The sequence below is a fragment of the Sminthopsis crassicaudata genome, chromosome 5 (genome assembly GCF_048593235.1).
Source record: "Sminthopsis crassicaudata isolate SCR6 chromosome 5, ASM4859323v1, whole genome shotgun sequence".
NCBI lineage: Eukaryota > Metazoa > Chordata > Mammalia > Dasyuromorphia > Dasyuridae > Sminthopsis > Sminthopsis crassicaudata.
In genome coordinates this window covers 252,967,448-252,984,775 of record NC_133621.1, presented here as the reverse complement: position 1 = coordinate 252,984,775, position 17,328 = coordinate 252,967,448, and the positions used below count along the sequence as shown (strand labels likewise).

Sequence of the window (17,328 nt, the reverse complement as noted above, 5' to 3'; positions counted from 1 at the left end):
TAGACAAATAATTGAGTCAGATCAACTAATCAATAAGCATTTATTAAGTATTACTTAATTTATTATTTACTTGGGGTTAGGCCCTGTACTTGGCAAACGTGATACAAAGAAAGGTAAAAACTTCTTCATTAGGAATTCTTATTAGAATGGAGAAGACAATATGTGAACAACTAGGTATACCTAAGATATATACTGAATAGATGGAAATGAGTTTTAGAGTATTTTATCACAACCCCTTTCTGAGTTGGCATCTGTTTGGAGCTATGAAACCTACTGTAGTAAGTGAGATTTGAGCTTAGTCTTAGAAAAGTCCCAGAAACTGTCTGCCTTCTATTTTCTTTCCCTAATGGCTATTTTTTTCTGATTTATATGTGTTATTGATTAATATAAAGTTAAATAGCACAGAAATGGGAGATGGAATGTGATGCTCTAGGAATTTGGTTTGGCCTATAATTGGAAGAGAAGAAAGTAAGTAAATAGGAAAAATAATAATGGTCAAGTTATGATGAGCTTTAAATGACCAACAAAGGAGTTTATACCTACTTGTGAAGGTAATAGGGGGTTACTGGAACTTATTGAACAGAACAGGGGAAGAAGGGGCGGCCAGTATAAGGAAAAGGTAACCTATACAGGAAAATCTCTTCTTAGAAAAATATCCTTAAAAGCTGAGATGGAAAAAGGGGAGCTGTTGGAGGAGGAGTCCAAATAATATATAGCAATAGTTCAGGCCAAAAGATTAGGAATTGCTTCTATGTGAGTGGAGATGAGGGGAAGATGATGAGATTAAAAAATAATACAAGAATTAGTAATAAATTGATAGGAGAGTGAGGAGTTGAAGATGATCAAGTTTGTGACACTGAGTCACTAGTGGAATGGTGATATCTTCAATAGTAATAAGTATCCATCTATTAAAATAATATATATCTTCCCCTCAGAAGAAGGGTATATTTGTTGGTATATAATGATTATTCATTCAGATATATTGAGTCTGATATATATAAAGAAACTTCTGTTTGAGGTGTCCAAAAAGTAGTTGATAATAAGAGATGAGTTTGAATATGTTGCTACTGTTCAACCATTTCAATAATGTCTGATTCTCTGTAACCTCATTTAGAGTCCTGGCAAAGATGTTGGAATGTGTTAAGATTCTTACAAGGTACTTATATACTTAGTTCACATCTTTAAAGGAGTTCAAACCTGGTTCACACATGAGATTCACACCTTTAAAGAGAGCATACTTTTAAGGAGTTTCCACAAGCTCAGGGAGTACCCACAAGCCCATTCTCTAGGAGGATATAAGGAGGCAGGATTCAGTGGGGAGAATCAGAGTCTGGATCAAGTCAAGGAGAGGATTTCCCAGGAGAAGTTCAGGGGACTTTGGAGGAGAGGACTTCGGGAGATTCATAACTAGGATTGAAGTCTGGGAAACCCACAATCCCACACTCTTGAAGGCGGAGTCTGATTCATCCCCATGTCTACCTTTGCGCTGGTTAGAGAGATTGAAAAAGACCAAAGGCTAATGCCTGCAGGCCGGAGGACTAACTTTTGGATTTGGAGACATTTGGACAAGAACTCATCGGGGAATCAAGGAGAGAAATAGGCCTCTAAGAAAGCTAGCCAGACCCCAGGAAAAGATTCAAGACTTTGAATATATATAGGATCTGGATTTTTAACTCCTTGCTGCATTTTGGGATTATTGAACTGAACTGAAGCCAAGGCTGCCTCCAGAAGCTCCCCCAGAAATCCTGCTCCCAGAGAATGATTTTACAATCTAGAGAAACAGAACATCACATTTTGGCACCCAAACAGGGACAGACAGGATCCTGATTTCAGTGGAAAAGCCGCTGATCCTGATCCAGTGGAAAAGTCTCTCTGACTCAGAAATTTGGGTGAGTAAAACAAGGAAACTTTGTTAAAGAGCTAAAGTAGAATTTCAGCAAAATGGGGCAAATTTTTAGAAAATAGCCTCCTGTTTCTGTTCAAGGAAAATGTTTAGAGAGCATTGTCAAGGTTATGAAAAGCCAAGGATTGATTATAATTTTGGAGCAGATCACTGGACTTTTAAAAACTGTGCAGTTCATATGTCTGTTTTTCTATGGAAAAAGAATTGGATCTAGAAGAATGAAAATTAGTAGGAGAGGAATTTTGTCAATACTACAACAAAAATGGACTTGACTCAATTTCCAAAGACACACTTAATGCATACAATTTAATTCAACTGGCTTTAGGAAATTATATAAGTTATAGAATAAGGAAAACGATGAGGGAGCAAGAAGGGGAGGTGTCAACTAAATTAGGAGAAAAGGAGGAAGAATCAGATAAGAATTCACAGCAGGAAAAATTAGATCATTTCCAATCCCCTGAGTTACCTCCCTCAATTAACCCTTCATGGGTGGAGGGAGAAGGAGAAGGGGAAGAGGCAGAAACACAAACAGAATCACCTGTGAAGCAGCCTATGACAAGATTAGAAAAAGCATTGGTTAAGGTTAAGAGAGAAGGACAGGATGTAAGTGATTTTATACAGGCATATCCTGTGATTGAAGAGCTTGACTCTTTAGGTCAAAAAAGGAGAAGATATACTCCTTTTGATTTGGATAAAATTTAGGATTTGAAAAAGATTGCACTCTTTATGGGGCTACATCCTCTTATGTTAAAATGTTACTAGATAATTTTTCTTATGACATCCTAACTCCAAATGATTGGAAATCCATAGCAAAGACATGTTTAGAACCTGAACAAAACTTGTTGTGGCTTTCAGAGTATCATGAATTATGTAGGATTCAAGTCATACACAATAGGGAAACAGGAGTTAACACACAATTCACTTTTGACCAACTAGCAGGTGAAGGTTTGTATGGAGAGAATTCAGAACAGATTGATTATTCCATAACAGTGTATGAGCAAATTTCTAAGGCTGCAATAAAAGCTTGGCGTTCCTTCCCCAGACAGAAAGATGGAGGGGAAGCTTTCACAAAAATAGAGCAGGGTCCCAATGAACCTTTTGTGGATTTTGTGGGATGTCTGCAAACTGCTGTCACAAGAACTATTGGAGGGAATGCAGCTACAGAAATAATGACCAGACATCTGGCTATGGAAAATGCCAATGAGGTTTGCAAAATAATTATATGGGGACTACACAAAGATGCTGTGCCACAGTGAGCAATGATGAACATGGAAAGACAGGGTCCCTCTTGGCAAAGGACTTCTAGAGAAACTCGTCGATGTTTTCAATGTGGAAGAGTTGAACATCTAGGAGCTCAGTGTAGATATGGAGATAGAGTAAGAAGACAGGCTGAGAGAAGACCTAAAGCTCTATGTCCAAAATTCTATAAGGATTTCCACAGAGCCTCAGGATGTGGACTGACCCAGGGAAATGAGAAGGCAAAGCCCAGCTCCAAGATATCAATCAAAAGATAGGTGGGGCATGATGGCAGCTGAAGTTACACCCAAAGAGCCTTTAGAAGCTCAGGACTCTGATGTGATCAACCAACAGAAAAGCAATCAGATAGTAGAAATGGATTGCAATTGGGGAGGATACAGGTTTTAAGCCAACAGGGCAATGTCCAGTACAAACAGGTTCAATGTAATTGCCAGATGATGAGAAGAGATTTAGAAAGTGGTAAACAGGAGGGAATTACATAGGTTAACTGCCTGGGAGAGAGGGTTTGCTTGTATTTTTACAGACAGAAAAGGAAACAGATGGGTGGCAACAAGCACCTGGAAAGAAATAGGAAAAGGAGAAAAACCTCAAAACAAAGGAAAAGATCTAAGATACATCTGACACTGAAAGAGCATGGCTGATAAGGAGACAAAGAACTTTAAAATCAACAGGAATCATTGAATTCCCTAATACAAGAGGAGATTATTGTAGGACTTCAAAACTTGCAGGAATTATTGGATTTCTGGCACATGAACTAATGGACAATGGATTCCTTTTGCACTATTTCTAGGACTTATGGATATATTCCTCATGTGTTATGTTACTATGTGCTTATGTAATTTATGTGTAATACCTCCCATATTGATGGATTTATGTATATTTATGTATGCCTCTTTCAAGGTCATGACTACCCTATGTTCTAAATCAAAGGAATGACTTGCTATTTGTTTCTGTAGAAGAATAATTAAAGTAAACAGGGTTAAGTGACTTGCCAGGATCACATTGCTAGGAAGTATCGGGTCAGATTTGAATTCAGGAAGATAAGCTCTATCCATTGTGCTATCTTTGCCACTGGATTGGATATATATACTTGGAAATTATTTGCACTAAGATCATAGTTAAATCTATGGGAGTTGATGAGATCATCAAAAGAAATAGTTAAAGAGAGAGAGAGAAAGAGAGTAAGAGAGACAGGCAGAAACAGAGAGATAGAGAGGAAACAGAGAGAGTAAAAGAGAGAGAGACAGAGAGAGGAGACAGAGAGAGAGGGGGGAAGAGAGAGAGGGGGGAAGAGAAAAAGGGGGGAAGAGAGAGAGGGGGGAAGAGAGAGAGGGGGGAAGAGAGAGAGGGGGGAAGAGAGAGAGGGGGGAAGAGAGAGAGGGGGGAAGAGAGAGAGGGGGGAAGAGAGAGAGAGAGAGAGAGAGAGAGAGAGAGAGAGAGAGAGAGAGAGAGAGAGAGAGAGAGAGAGAAGAATTGTGGTAATGTCCAAGGTTGGTGGTTGTGATGGGAATAAAGAATCAAAAAATTAGGATTAAGAAATTAAGAAGTCTGTAGGAAGATAATCAAGAGAGATCAGTACTACAAAACCTTGTAAGGAGACAGTAAGTATGAAAGATGGAAATTCTAAAGGGGACTTCTGTTACCTCTGAGATAATTTCCCTGTTTAGCATTTAAAGCCTTTCTCACTCCTGCCCTATGTGACCTTCTCAGATCTAACACTTCTATGTATCCCCCAGGCTTTTGGCCTGCTCTCTGTTCTTCACAAAGGATTCCATTTCTTATGGAATTGGCTTTGGAAATGGCTATCCATATCTGTAATGCTCTTCTCTTCTCATTAGTGGCTCTCACAATTCTTGGCTTCCTTCAAGTCTCAACTCAATCCCTATCTTCTGACAAAAGTGTTTTTTCAACTAGCTTACCCTGCCTTCTAGTTTCTTCCTCAAAACTATGATGTGTTTTAGATAAATAAGCATTCTACCATTATGTTTATTGTCTTCTTAGTTATAATAAGGTAATTCTTTGAGATTGAGGATATGGCCTTTTCAGTGTTGACTGCTACTTTCTCTTTTTTAAAAATTGTTTTATTTTTCCTGGTTGTATATACATATACATATATAAATATATATATATATATATGTATATGTGTGTGTTTGTGTATGTATGCATGTATGTATGTATATATATGTGTGTGTGTATAAACTTTCTAAATACACATTTCTTTATGATTCATGTTGGGAGAAAAAAATCAGAACAAAAGGGAAAAACCATGGGAGAGAAAAAAATGGAAAAGAAAAAGTAAACATACCATGTATTGATTTGCATTCAATCTCTATAGTTCTTTTTCTAGATGCAGATGGCATTTTCTATCCAAAGTGTATTGGAATTGCCTTAGATTGACTGCTACTCTCAAATGCTTTGCATAATGTCCATAATTCTCCTTGTTCAGTCACTTAAATCATGTTAGATTTTTCTTGATCCCATTTGGGATTTTATTGGAAAAGATTCTGAAGTAGTTTGCCATTTTCTTGTCCAGCTCACTTTACAGATGAAGAAACTGAGTCAAATAGGACTTAATGACTTGCTGAGTGTCACATAACTAGAAAATGTCTAAGACCAGATTTGAACTCAGGAAGCATAGTCCTTCTGACTCCAGGCCTAGTGCTTTAGGCATTTCGGCACCACTTAGCTGCCCATTGATATCTACTATCTTTTATTATTCTTTTTTTTTTTTTTTTTTTTTTTACTTTTGAGAGGCAATGATATAGAATAGAGAGGTGTTATCTATTATTATCCCTACTTTACAAATGAGGTAATTGAAATAGAGGGAACTTATGTGCCTTGCCCAGTGGAACACAAGTAACAAGTAAAGAAGCCAGAATTCATACTTAGGGCTTTAAGAATCCATCTTCCACATTTTATCCACTATTCTACTTAGCTTCCCACAAACCTAAACAAACTAAAAAAAACTAAATGTCCAACAAATAAAATATTTGAATATTAAGTAAATGACAGATTTTCTTATACTAATACAAACAAGGTCATATCATAACATTGTAATCCCTGAAATTTTCTCTTATATCAAAAACCAGAAATGACTTACATTCGCTGAAAGTTGAGATGTAAGAGTTGCAACCTTTTCCTGTGATGCAACCAGCTCCCGCCGTAGTTTATGAATTTGCTGAATTTAGGAGGGAAAAATTAATTTTATTTGCTAGTTTCATTGAACTTCTAATGAAGATTCATTCTGATGAAATATCTTAATATGAAGGATACCATGAAATGTAATTTAGGCCAAATTGACAGGTATTCAATAGACAGACAAATGATAGAAATATAGAGATAGATACACAGGTAAACAGACAGAATCTAATTTAATTATTATTATTATTATTTTTAACTTTATCCCAGATTGTACTGGTGGTACCACCAAGTTTTAAAAGCTTCAAATATGGGGCTATTGACACATTTGTTATCTCTAGTAAACCTTAATACATACAAGAAGGCTTATCAAGAGCATTATGACAAATAAAGAGTTTTCACAACAGAAACTTATAAAATATAGAGGGGATCTACTCTGAAATATTAAAGGAAAAGTCCCCATCAAATAAAGTCCCCATCAGATAAAGTCCCCATCAAATAAATCGTTATTGGATCCATTGTAAATGTTTTTAAAATATCTAGTTGAGTTTATTAGCTGATGATTTATAAGGATAGATGAACTTGTTTCACTCAACAAAGAAAGACCCATTTTAAGGACATGGTATTCAAATCAATATTCTACATACAAAAATTCAAAATGCCAAATAAATAATTTTTTTCACTATGAAAATCAAATTCCATTTGTGGTACACTTAGAGTAGAAAATGGGAAAGGAGAATATATCTATACACTAAATATTATGATTCAAACTTAGAACAAAAAATTTTAATTCCTTTGAGCTTTGCCTTTACCCATGCTCTCTCTCCTTCCCCTCTGATTTTATATCCTAGTCTTTCAAATATATAGTCACTAATTATACCAAAATAAAAGCTTTAAAATGTCTTTAGTCTTAAATTGTTTTAAAAATACATTTCTTTGGGTCTTAAACTGACAAAAATTTCCAGATTTCTTGTGTGTATATGCAATGCTGTCACAACTTCTGTGGTCTCTCTTCATCTATATGTCCAGAATGGCTACTTTAAATACCATAGGAAATTCTACATTGAAAACTATGCCAAGTCTTATCTCTATTATACGTGCTTCAGGAAGCAATCATCATTCATGTGCTGTAATGTACTGGGAATATCTGTATTTCCTATTACTGTACTTTTCATTAAATTTTACCTTAATGGGTGTTAACAATAGTTTTGCTGACACATTCATTCTTTAAGATAATTTTTTTTTGTAAATGAAAAGATAAACCACTAAACTGTTACTCATTAATTTATAATAATATTTTTTTCCAAAAATAATCCAAAAATACAGTGGGAGGTATCAAGATTAAATTTTAACCTATTTATTATTTTCACTTCAGGAGTTCAGTTACATGTTGATATCACATTAGTTATCTTATCAATTTAAGTTATTATTAGGCACATGCATTTCATGAAATTTTTAGGGCATTTAAGTATTTAGTAAGTCCTATCCTCAAAAGATTTGGGCTTTTGAGGCTGAAAAGCTTTCTATTCATGCAAGCCTCAGCCTCTAAAAGAAATCATTTTTTTCCTAGTTTAATCTCTCTGCTAAGTTGCCTTAGCTAGAAAAAAATATTTCTGACATGGTTCAACTGCATTCTATTTTTCTATTTCACAGTCAGGTAGAAGTTAAAGTTTAAATGGATTAGGTTGGGTATTAGGTTTGGGTTTTGATTTTCAAAGAGGGTAAGATTGGAGATACTTTAATGATACTATATTTCATAATATAATCTTTAGAGAGCTCTAGGATAAATGGACAAATGGAAACCCATTAGATATTTATTCTGAGTGAATTAGACCTCAAATTAGTATTATTCAAAAATTACTCTTGGCAAACACTGTTCTAGTTATTTTTATGTATTTTAAAAGACTCATATCCATTGATCTCTAGCATAATGTCATCAACTCATCTTGGTGATTACATCTATCTGTAATATATTTAAAGTTATTTTGATCCAAATATCATCTTTCCCTTGATGGTTATTCCAACAGAAAACTCTAATTGGATCCTATTCCTTATATGGAAAATATGAAACCCAGTTTATTTTGATATGATACAGGAAGCATTCAGAAATAATGTTATGCAAAAAGAAAAGCAAAAATGTATAATAACCATATATTGTGAACTAGATAGTGAAAAAGAAGCTGAGACTGCTGAGGAAGCAAAGGAATTAGATATCTCTTGACCTATACCAGGCTTTTCAACCATGTTATAAACCTATATGGTTTACTCTGGAAAATATTTTAGGCATTTGAACCTCATGGACAAGTTTTAATCTATCATCTTTTAAATATAGAATTGATATTAAAATCTATGCTGATGAGGGATGATTAAATAGGGATTGCAAGGAAGGAATTTATAAGCATGCGGAGGTGCCAACATAACTTTTTTCTCTCTACAGTTGTGTTGTCTCAGCATAAACCATTCAGAAAATCATTACTTCTCAATGTAATGTCTATTTTAAATTGCTCTTGTAATCCATGGTAAAATCACATCTTTTCACAATCTGTACAGGCCCAAATTCAACTAGAACATGATATTTTTCTTTTCTTTTTTTTTTAAATAGTATTTTATTTTACCAAACACATGCAAAAATAGTTTTCGACATCCATCTATGCAAAACCTTGTGTTCCAAACTTTTCTCCCTCTTTCCTTCTCACCTCTTCAAGACAGCAATCTGATATAGATTAAACATGTTATATTTATTTTTGTATGGAATCAAATGACATACCTACTGCACAGGTCTCAAGAAACAGCCAACAGAGTCATAAATTATTTTTAAAATGATCGAGTTGGTTAGGGTTTTTGATTTAGTTAGTCATTTTGTGCTGTTAAAAAATCTGACATCTTAGAATCAGTACATACTGTGAAGTTCCATTGGCCTAGGAAAATGAAACTGTAATAAGATCCCCATTAAAGAAGAAAATGATCTAGAAATCTTGGTGGTGAAAGTGCCTACACTTTAATTCTAAGGGTTTTTTGATATAAACAATTCTGGTATCTATCTACAATCTTTCTGAAAAATATTCTCAGCAAATAGAAGAGCCCATATTTGCTCAGCAATTGTATCATGGAGTCCCCTGGTGGTAGCAATAATAATTAATGGATTATAACAACATTATTAACAGTAAAAATGCTATTAGGACCTAGTCCTAGAGAATTAGAGTTAATGATAGGAAGAAAGGGAAGAAGGGAAGGAAAAGAAAGGGAAGGGAAAGGAAGGAAGGAACAGAAGGATAGGTAGAGCTAGATAGTGATAGAAATGACAGAAAGATAAAGAAACACAGAAATAGAGATGATAGATAATTATTATTATATATTTTTACCTCAGAATGTGCTTTTTCTTCAGCCTGCAAAAAAGAAACAGAGTGTGAATTCACAATCATGGAATTTAATACACACTCAAATGAAATGCATTCTGAGCAAACATAAAAGATTATTAGGCATGATGAGCCAGCAGAAAAATGTATATTAAAAAATAAGAGTTTAAGTTAAAATTTTCAAGGAACTAGAGAGAAATGTAGGCAAATTTGCTTGTTGCATAAGCATAATATAATGTTAGAGTCTGAGGCAGGAAGGCCATGCTGGATTCTGTCATCTAGCTACTCTGTGAAATTGTGCATGTCATTTCAGAACTCTGGCATTCTGTAAATCTGTAATTTACAGAGAGTAGGCTTTAAAGATCTTTAAGCTACTTTTTAGTGTTAGATTGATGACCCTATAATATGTGGATAACATTTTTTTTTTTAGGTCAGCTGGAAGGAGAAAGGTAGTATACAAATGTGAAAAGAATACTAGGTTTATAATCAAAGGATCTGGTTTCAAATCTAGGTTCTGTCTTTTATTACTGTTATGTCATTTAACTTCTTTTGGTTTTAGTTTATTGTCTTTGCTGGTAAAATAAGAAGTATATGGACTTCATAACTTCTTTATGGAATTTTCCAGCTCTAAATCTATTATGGTAGAGAATAAGTTGATGATGTCATCAGAATCAAGTTATTAGCAATTTTAAAATAGCTTCCTTTCTTTTAAGATTGATAGCATACTAGCCATAGAATCAGATAGAAGCAAAAAAAAAAAAAAAAAAAAAAAAAAAAAAAAGAAAAGGAGGGTGGTGAATCTGACTGTTTCTACATAAATTTTAAGGTCCATTCTTTATGAATTATGGGAAATACAATGCCAATGATTCTTGCAAATTCCACTCTAGAAAATCAATTCCTTATTTCCTATCCTAGCACATCTTAAGGAAGTTTTTTAAAGTAGCAAAATAAAATCCCTACAAAACTGACTCTGCTGGTCATGATAACTTTCATTTTTATTTTCTTTTCTTATTAAGCCATAAGTCAGCAAAATGGGAAAACTAAGTAAGAAGGTGATGACTAAATGTATCTGATAAACATCTTTAGTTGAAAAGCTTATGAAAATAAAGACTGTTAGAGTAGCCTGCTGGGTGTTTTTGGCCTCAATTTTGAAAAACTCCTAGCTCTGGTTTCCCTATTCATGCTGGTTGCAATAATGCTAGGAAATGAATTATGGGAGCCATTACTTTTGGGAAGCTGCCTCATTCTGACAGAGCTTGAAAGGACACAGTGCTACTGATTATAAGGAAATTGTGTTCAATGCATTCAGTTTCATTTAAAATCTGAAAAACAATATTTTGTCTGCTATTTCTAATTGCCATGATTAATTGATACAAAAATGCATGTAATTTTAAAAATGTATTTTTCCTTCCCTACAGGAATAAAAACTAACGCCAGGAGAAGAAGTGCTAAATCCAGATTTTTGTTGTTCAGCCATTTTTCCTTGTATCTGAAACTCCATGACCCCATTTTTTTTCATAAAGATACTGGAGTGGTTTGCCATTTCTTTTTCCAGTTCATGATGAGGAAACTGAGGTAAACAGGGTTTAGTGATTTGCCATTGAATCATAGAACTATTAAGTGTCCAAGGCCAGAGGAGTCTTCCCGACTGGAGACCAGAAGCTTAGAAGTTCTATTCCAAAACATTCACATAATTTTTACAACTGTGGTTAAATTAATAACAATCCTCTCCCACCACCACCACCTCAGAAATAACCTTTTTTTTTCTATTAGTTAAACAGTAGGCTAAAAAAGTTTAATTTTATCTACTGAACAATCTAATGATTTACAAAACTGAGATCATGTTTTAAGACACAAAAGAGATGACATCACATGAGGAAGGATTTAGAATCAGGGTTCAAATACTGCCTCTAGTAAATTATTCCCTCTATCATCGTAGCCAAATCATGCATAGATGTAGTCTGAACTTTAGGGACAATCTAGTCTCAACCTCTGATTTTATGTGTGAGAAAACTAAAGTGTAGTCATATACAAACACAGTTTCTTGATCTTCACTGCAGTTTGCTCTGTGTGCTAGATAGTCTCATATTTTTTATTATTATTTTTCTTCCTTAATCACTTTTTAAAAAACATTTATTTTTTATTTTTTATTTAAATAAGAAAACATACATTCCATAAAAGTGAAATTAAAAAGATTATACATGAAACTATAAATTTATTAATCTTGCAATTTTTAAAAATACATGTTATGATGCGAATTTTTTCCCCCTTTTTTTCTTCTTTCCCCATATTTTTTGTGAGTAATTTGCAAATTTCTTTTAATTTTTCTACTCCTCCAAATACTACTTCTATACTTGTATTTAGTAAGGCATGACAAAAAAGTATTTTTGTGACTGAATTTAAAGAAATATAAGTACTTTACTTTGAAATGACAAATTAAATTGTCATAAGACCTTTGGTACAACTATAAGAGGTGCTTTTCTTTGTCGCACTGAATTTTCCATTAACAACATATTTAAAATCTTTCTATTAAAATCATTTCTTCCCTGAAGGTTATGAAACAATTACATAATATATTCTCTGCCAAGCTAAAGAACTGATATTCCAAAAACTGTGGCTTTTCTCATCACCACCTTATTCAAATAGTTTTCAGCAGTCGTTATATTCTGTGTGGAGTCAAACATAAACCAAGCACTTCTTAATATGGTTCCATATTATTTTTACAGATTTATCTTAATATTGGTCTTCATGAACAATGTGATTCAGTCAATCTTGGTCATATACTGTTTCACCTCAGTACTTAACAGCAAGCTGTCTCCCTTTCTCTAACTCTTCTCTTTTGGGATGTAAACTTTTGCCAAAAAACAATTCTAGTGTTACTTTCTATATAATGCCTTTCCTGATCTACCCAGCAGTTAGTGCTGACCATTGCCCCACTCAAAAAAAAATTAACCAACACCCCCCCCAAAAAAAACAAACCCCAAAACTACTTTGTATTTACTCTATATATTTTGCAAATTCTATATCCTTCCTGGTTTTCCTCATTACAATGTCAGGTCTTTGAGAGATAAGGGATTGTTCCATTATACTGTTTGTATCTCTAGGATTTATTGTAGTGCCTTGTCCATAAAATATTCCCAATAAATATTTATTGAAAGGGATTCTAGGGTTGATTCCTTATTTGGTTTTATACTGTGACCCTAGACCAGACATGTTAATCTCCTTGATCTGGATTATCTCCAGAGTCCTTTTCAGTTTCATCTTTTCATTCTTAAGACCTACTATTTTGGCTCATGCTTTTTTCTGTTAACTGGAAAAGATCTCTTTACACATCTCTGACCACTAAAATACTACACAATATTTCAAAACTAGTTTAAAAATTACCTCTTAGGCCAGAAACTCTGAAAGTCTTTGCTTTCTAGTTAGGCCATCTTTCACTTCATTTTTCATCTAATTTTAATTACTGAATGAGTATTGCCTCAGACAAACTGAAACCTGGGAAAGATCTGAGTTTAAAAAGGTCAAGATCTCCCACTACCATTTGTGGTCATCTCCAGTCATCCTACCCTCTATCTTGGCACTGCACTCAACATGACTCTGAAGGATAGAATGAAATCATCACTGCAATTCACCTGCTATTCAAGATATCACTCTTTTGATGTCATTGAAACAAAATGTATTTTGATGTATTTGAAACAAAACAAAACAAAACAGAACAGATAGACAACAATCTTATACTAAACCACTTTTGATTCCCAATTCCAATCTAGACTAACATAATTTCTACTCTCTCTACAATACAATATTGTTTTGCTTACATTTTCCTTATAATTTGCCCCATCCTATTTTGCAGTAATCAGTGGGTGCCAAACTTTGAATCAGGAAGAGCAGAATTCAAATCTAGCTACAAATTCTGTATTACTTAGGTTACTTAATTGATTTAGCTACAGTAACTTAACCACTCTAAACCTCAGTTTCCTTATCTGTAAAAAAGACATGATAATGGGACCTACCTCTCCATATTGTTATTATGTAAGAACAAAATTTAACATCTACATAAAATGCTTTATAAATGATAGATATTATGGCCGCAAAAGTTAGCTATTATTATTGGCATGGTTACTTAAATATAAGTCTTACTTGCTCTACTAAAATAAATGTGTTGCTACTTGGAACCATGACTACTTTTCTCCATTAAATTCTCCCACCCACAATTCCCAGGCCCTCCAGGACCTGGTGTTTGCCCAAGTGCTACAAAAATTGCAATTTAAATTCAGCTGGATTAACATTTCTATAGCTTTTCCTGATTTACATAATAATTCTTTCTTCCCCAAATTTCTTTACTTTTAATCCCATCATTTAATCAATATCATTTCCTTCAGCCTCCTTTCTCCTCTCTTATTGGAAAGCTGGGTGTTACAGCACTAAATTTCTCTCAATGCCTTCATTTATAGAAGGCAGAAATTTTTTTTTTTTTTTTTTTTTTTTTTTTTTTTTTTTTGGTTTTGGTTGTTTTTTTACCCACTCCTCTCTTCATCTGTTGCTCTACCTGATTTCAACTCTACTGAATAAAATGTTTCTATAACAGTCTTCTCCAGTAATCCATCCCACTTTCCTAACTCCTTTTGTGTTTTGTCTTTTCCCCTTAGATTATTGTAAGCTATTTGAAGGCAGGGAGTGTCTTTCTTTTTATTAACTGTATACATCAGGCTTAGCAATGTGCTTGGCACATAGTAAGCCTTTTATAAAATGCTTATTGGAATACTAGATTAGATTGGATTGGAGTATATATACTATTTCCACTACTGTTTCTATTTAATATTTTAGAACTTTATTAGAACTTTAAGTAAGTGTGAGTGTGAGGCTGAATATGAGAAATATTTTATTCCATACATTACAAATAAAATTATTATTCTTTTGTAATTACTTGAACAGAGAAAATTATTACATAATTATATAATAACACACATAATTACATGAGTTAGTCATTTTTTTTTTTTTTTTTTTTTTTTTTTGTTCCTCTGAGGCAGGTATGATGGCCTAGGGGATATCAAGGTAAAAAAATAAAAAACAAAAAAATGAAAATATCCAATTTTTTTTTCCTCAGCAAAAATAGTGTTTAAAAAAAATCTTTACTTCTAGAATATTAGACTCACTACTCAGTCTATACCAGACCATGTATATGGTCCTTGTCACAAATTATTAGAAAGGAGATGCAGTGAGGCAATCAATAAAAAACTTAAGGAATTCTATAATTTTTAAAAAAATTTAAGCCACACAATTTGTTCATTAATATTGGGTATATTTTTAGAATTAAAATTAAACTATTTAAATTCTAATCTTTTTTTTTTAAGTTTAAAAGGGGTAGAGATGAAGGAAGAATTCCCCTTGTGATACTGTCAGCATCTGTGATTTCACAGACAACTGCTCTTTTGATAAAAGGACTTTAAATAGTTTCTTGCTAATTTATTCTTTGCTCTTTGTCATCAAAGCAGAAAATCCCACAAAATGCCTGTCCTTGCTTTCAGGGTAAAGCAAATACAATACTTATTATTTTAAAATGCTTTAATCTTTACTCTCTTATTTCAGTTTAAAAAAGAAAGAGGGAGACAGACAAAGAAATAGAGAAACCCAAGCCCTATGATGTATGTTAGAGAGAAATGGAAAATGAGACATGTAAGCAATTTTCCTAACATTATCTACTAGATATTGGCTGAATCAATTCAAGGCTCTTTGGCTACAATGAACAGTGATGGTGAAAAAAATAATGTCAACTACAGGAATACTGTGTTGCTACTATTAAAAAAGTTTCATATATGTATGCGTCTATGTAAAATTGGAACTCCTACTGCAGGATCGTATCAGGTGGGCTATTCTGTCTTCTAAACACAGCTGAGTCTCTAGTCCCTTTGAGGAGGATACTTAAAACTGGTGTCCATAGATCTGATCCATGAAGAGATTTCTACTGAACCATGAGATTGGATGGGGAAAAAAATACATAATGCCTTCACTATAATTGGTTTCTTTGGAATGCTAAATATCTTATTATAGTTTTCTCATTTAAAAATCCATATTTTAGATTATGTTGGCAAAAGAGTTCCTACATAAATATGAACCCCTCTATCTTTAAAATTCTGGGAATTCTTATTACTTCATTTTCAATTTTACATCTTTTGTCTTAATCCCTGAGACAAGCAGGAAGAAGGCACTGATAGAGATGAGTTTAGCTCCACCCTCTGGGGAGGCCATCCAATCTGAAATCCAATTATATCAAATTACTGCGACCTATCTTCTGTAGAGTCTCACCTGTCAGAAATTCTAGTCATGACCTTGAGGTTAAATTTTCCCCATAAAATCTACTTATGGGTCATTCCATAGTTGTTGCCTTCTTTGGGGTGAGTCCACTACTGCATTCTGTCTCATGATACCTTTCTCTTTATCTCTCCCCTATGCCACATGATATCATTCCTAAATCCACTGTGGTTCCTGATGTGATCTATGATGTGGGGTTTGACACCAAATGATGGTAGACACCAAAAGTTGGGGTTAGATCATGGGAAGAATTCACAATGGCCATTCCCTTTGGCAAAAGGTGATTTATTTAGAGAAATAGGTTACAGACAAAATGGAAGGATACAATAGATACCGGGAATATTAAATATGAATTAGAGTGGGAAAGCATATAAAAGACAAATTCCTTAGTGGAACTCACCTAGTAGAAAGGGAGAACCTCAGGTTGGGGCATGTCTTTAATTGGCAGGCTAAGCCCTGAAAGGGAGGTAGCATCCTAAAAGAATATTTTTTTCCTTTCAGATTAATTCTGAAAAAATTCCCAGTCTACTTCACAATCAGAGCAAGTATTTTAAATTGTTTTTCAATCATTTTGTTTAAATTCATTCAGAAATAATTCTAATTAATCTGTGGATTTGGGATTTTTAATGTAAATTCAGCTAATTTATCAGTTCATTTTAGCTTTGAATAGGTATTTCCTCCCTTTCCATTGAAAAATTGTGATCCTCTTCCATGTGGATTTTCAGGGAATAATTGCAAAGATGAGGCAGTAGAGTTATGAAATTAGCGAAGTTTTCTATGCTGCTTGCATGTGCTCTGTGCTGACATTTGGTGAAAAGTTATCCAATTTAAATTAAAGGTTCTGCTAAAACAGCAAACGCAGAATGGTAATTCCATTCCAGATATACTGAGTTGCCCTAGAAAGTTGCCATTTCTGATGCTTTAATATTGATTTTCTAAAAATTATCATTACTAATTCACCCCTAAAAAAACCATAGTGATCATTCAGTGAGATTTTAGTGGTTTAAAAAAAATGATAAGTTGCCAGAACAAGTTTTTGACATGTGACCAGAAAGGTGGCTCTCTCTTATTTGTTATGTAAGATGCATTTTAATTGTAAAATGTAAACTTTATCCACAGATGAGCTACACCCCTTTCCAGCATTGAAGAAGTATAGCTTCTAAGGAAATATAGCAGTAATTTTGGGAGGCTTCTGTTCTGGCGATCTGATTCCAAAGTTCTCTAACTTTGCCCTACACATCTACAACCAACCTGGGAATGCTATTGTACTGACAATCTGATGCTGAATAGACCACTTCTCAGCTCATTGCTGACTGTCCAATAGATAAATTCCAGAGACCACACCTCTGGGCCATAAAATTC

At 33.9% G+C, this 17,328-nt stretch overlaps 1 protein-coding gene across 1 annotated transcript in view; it reads right to left on the bottom strand.

The window, feature by feature from the left end:
* NAV3 (neuron navigator 3) overlaps positions 1–17,328 on the bottom strand; it is a 490,821-nt gene that overhangs the window by 81,728 nt on the left and 391,765 nt on the right. The window contains 2 exon segments of the mRNA XM_074270837.1: positions 6,261–6,338; positions 9,661–9,684. Of these exon segments, the coding sequence (XP_074126938.1) occupies positions 6,261–6,338; positions 9,661–9,684 (102 nt within the window).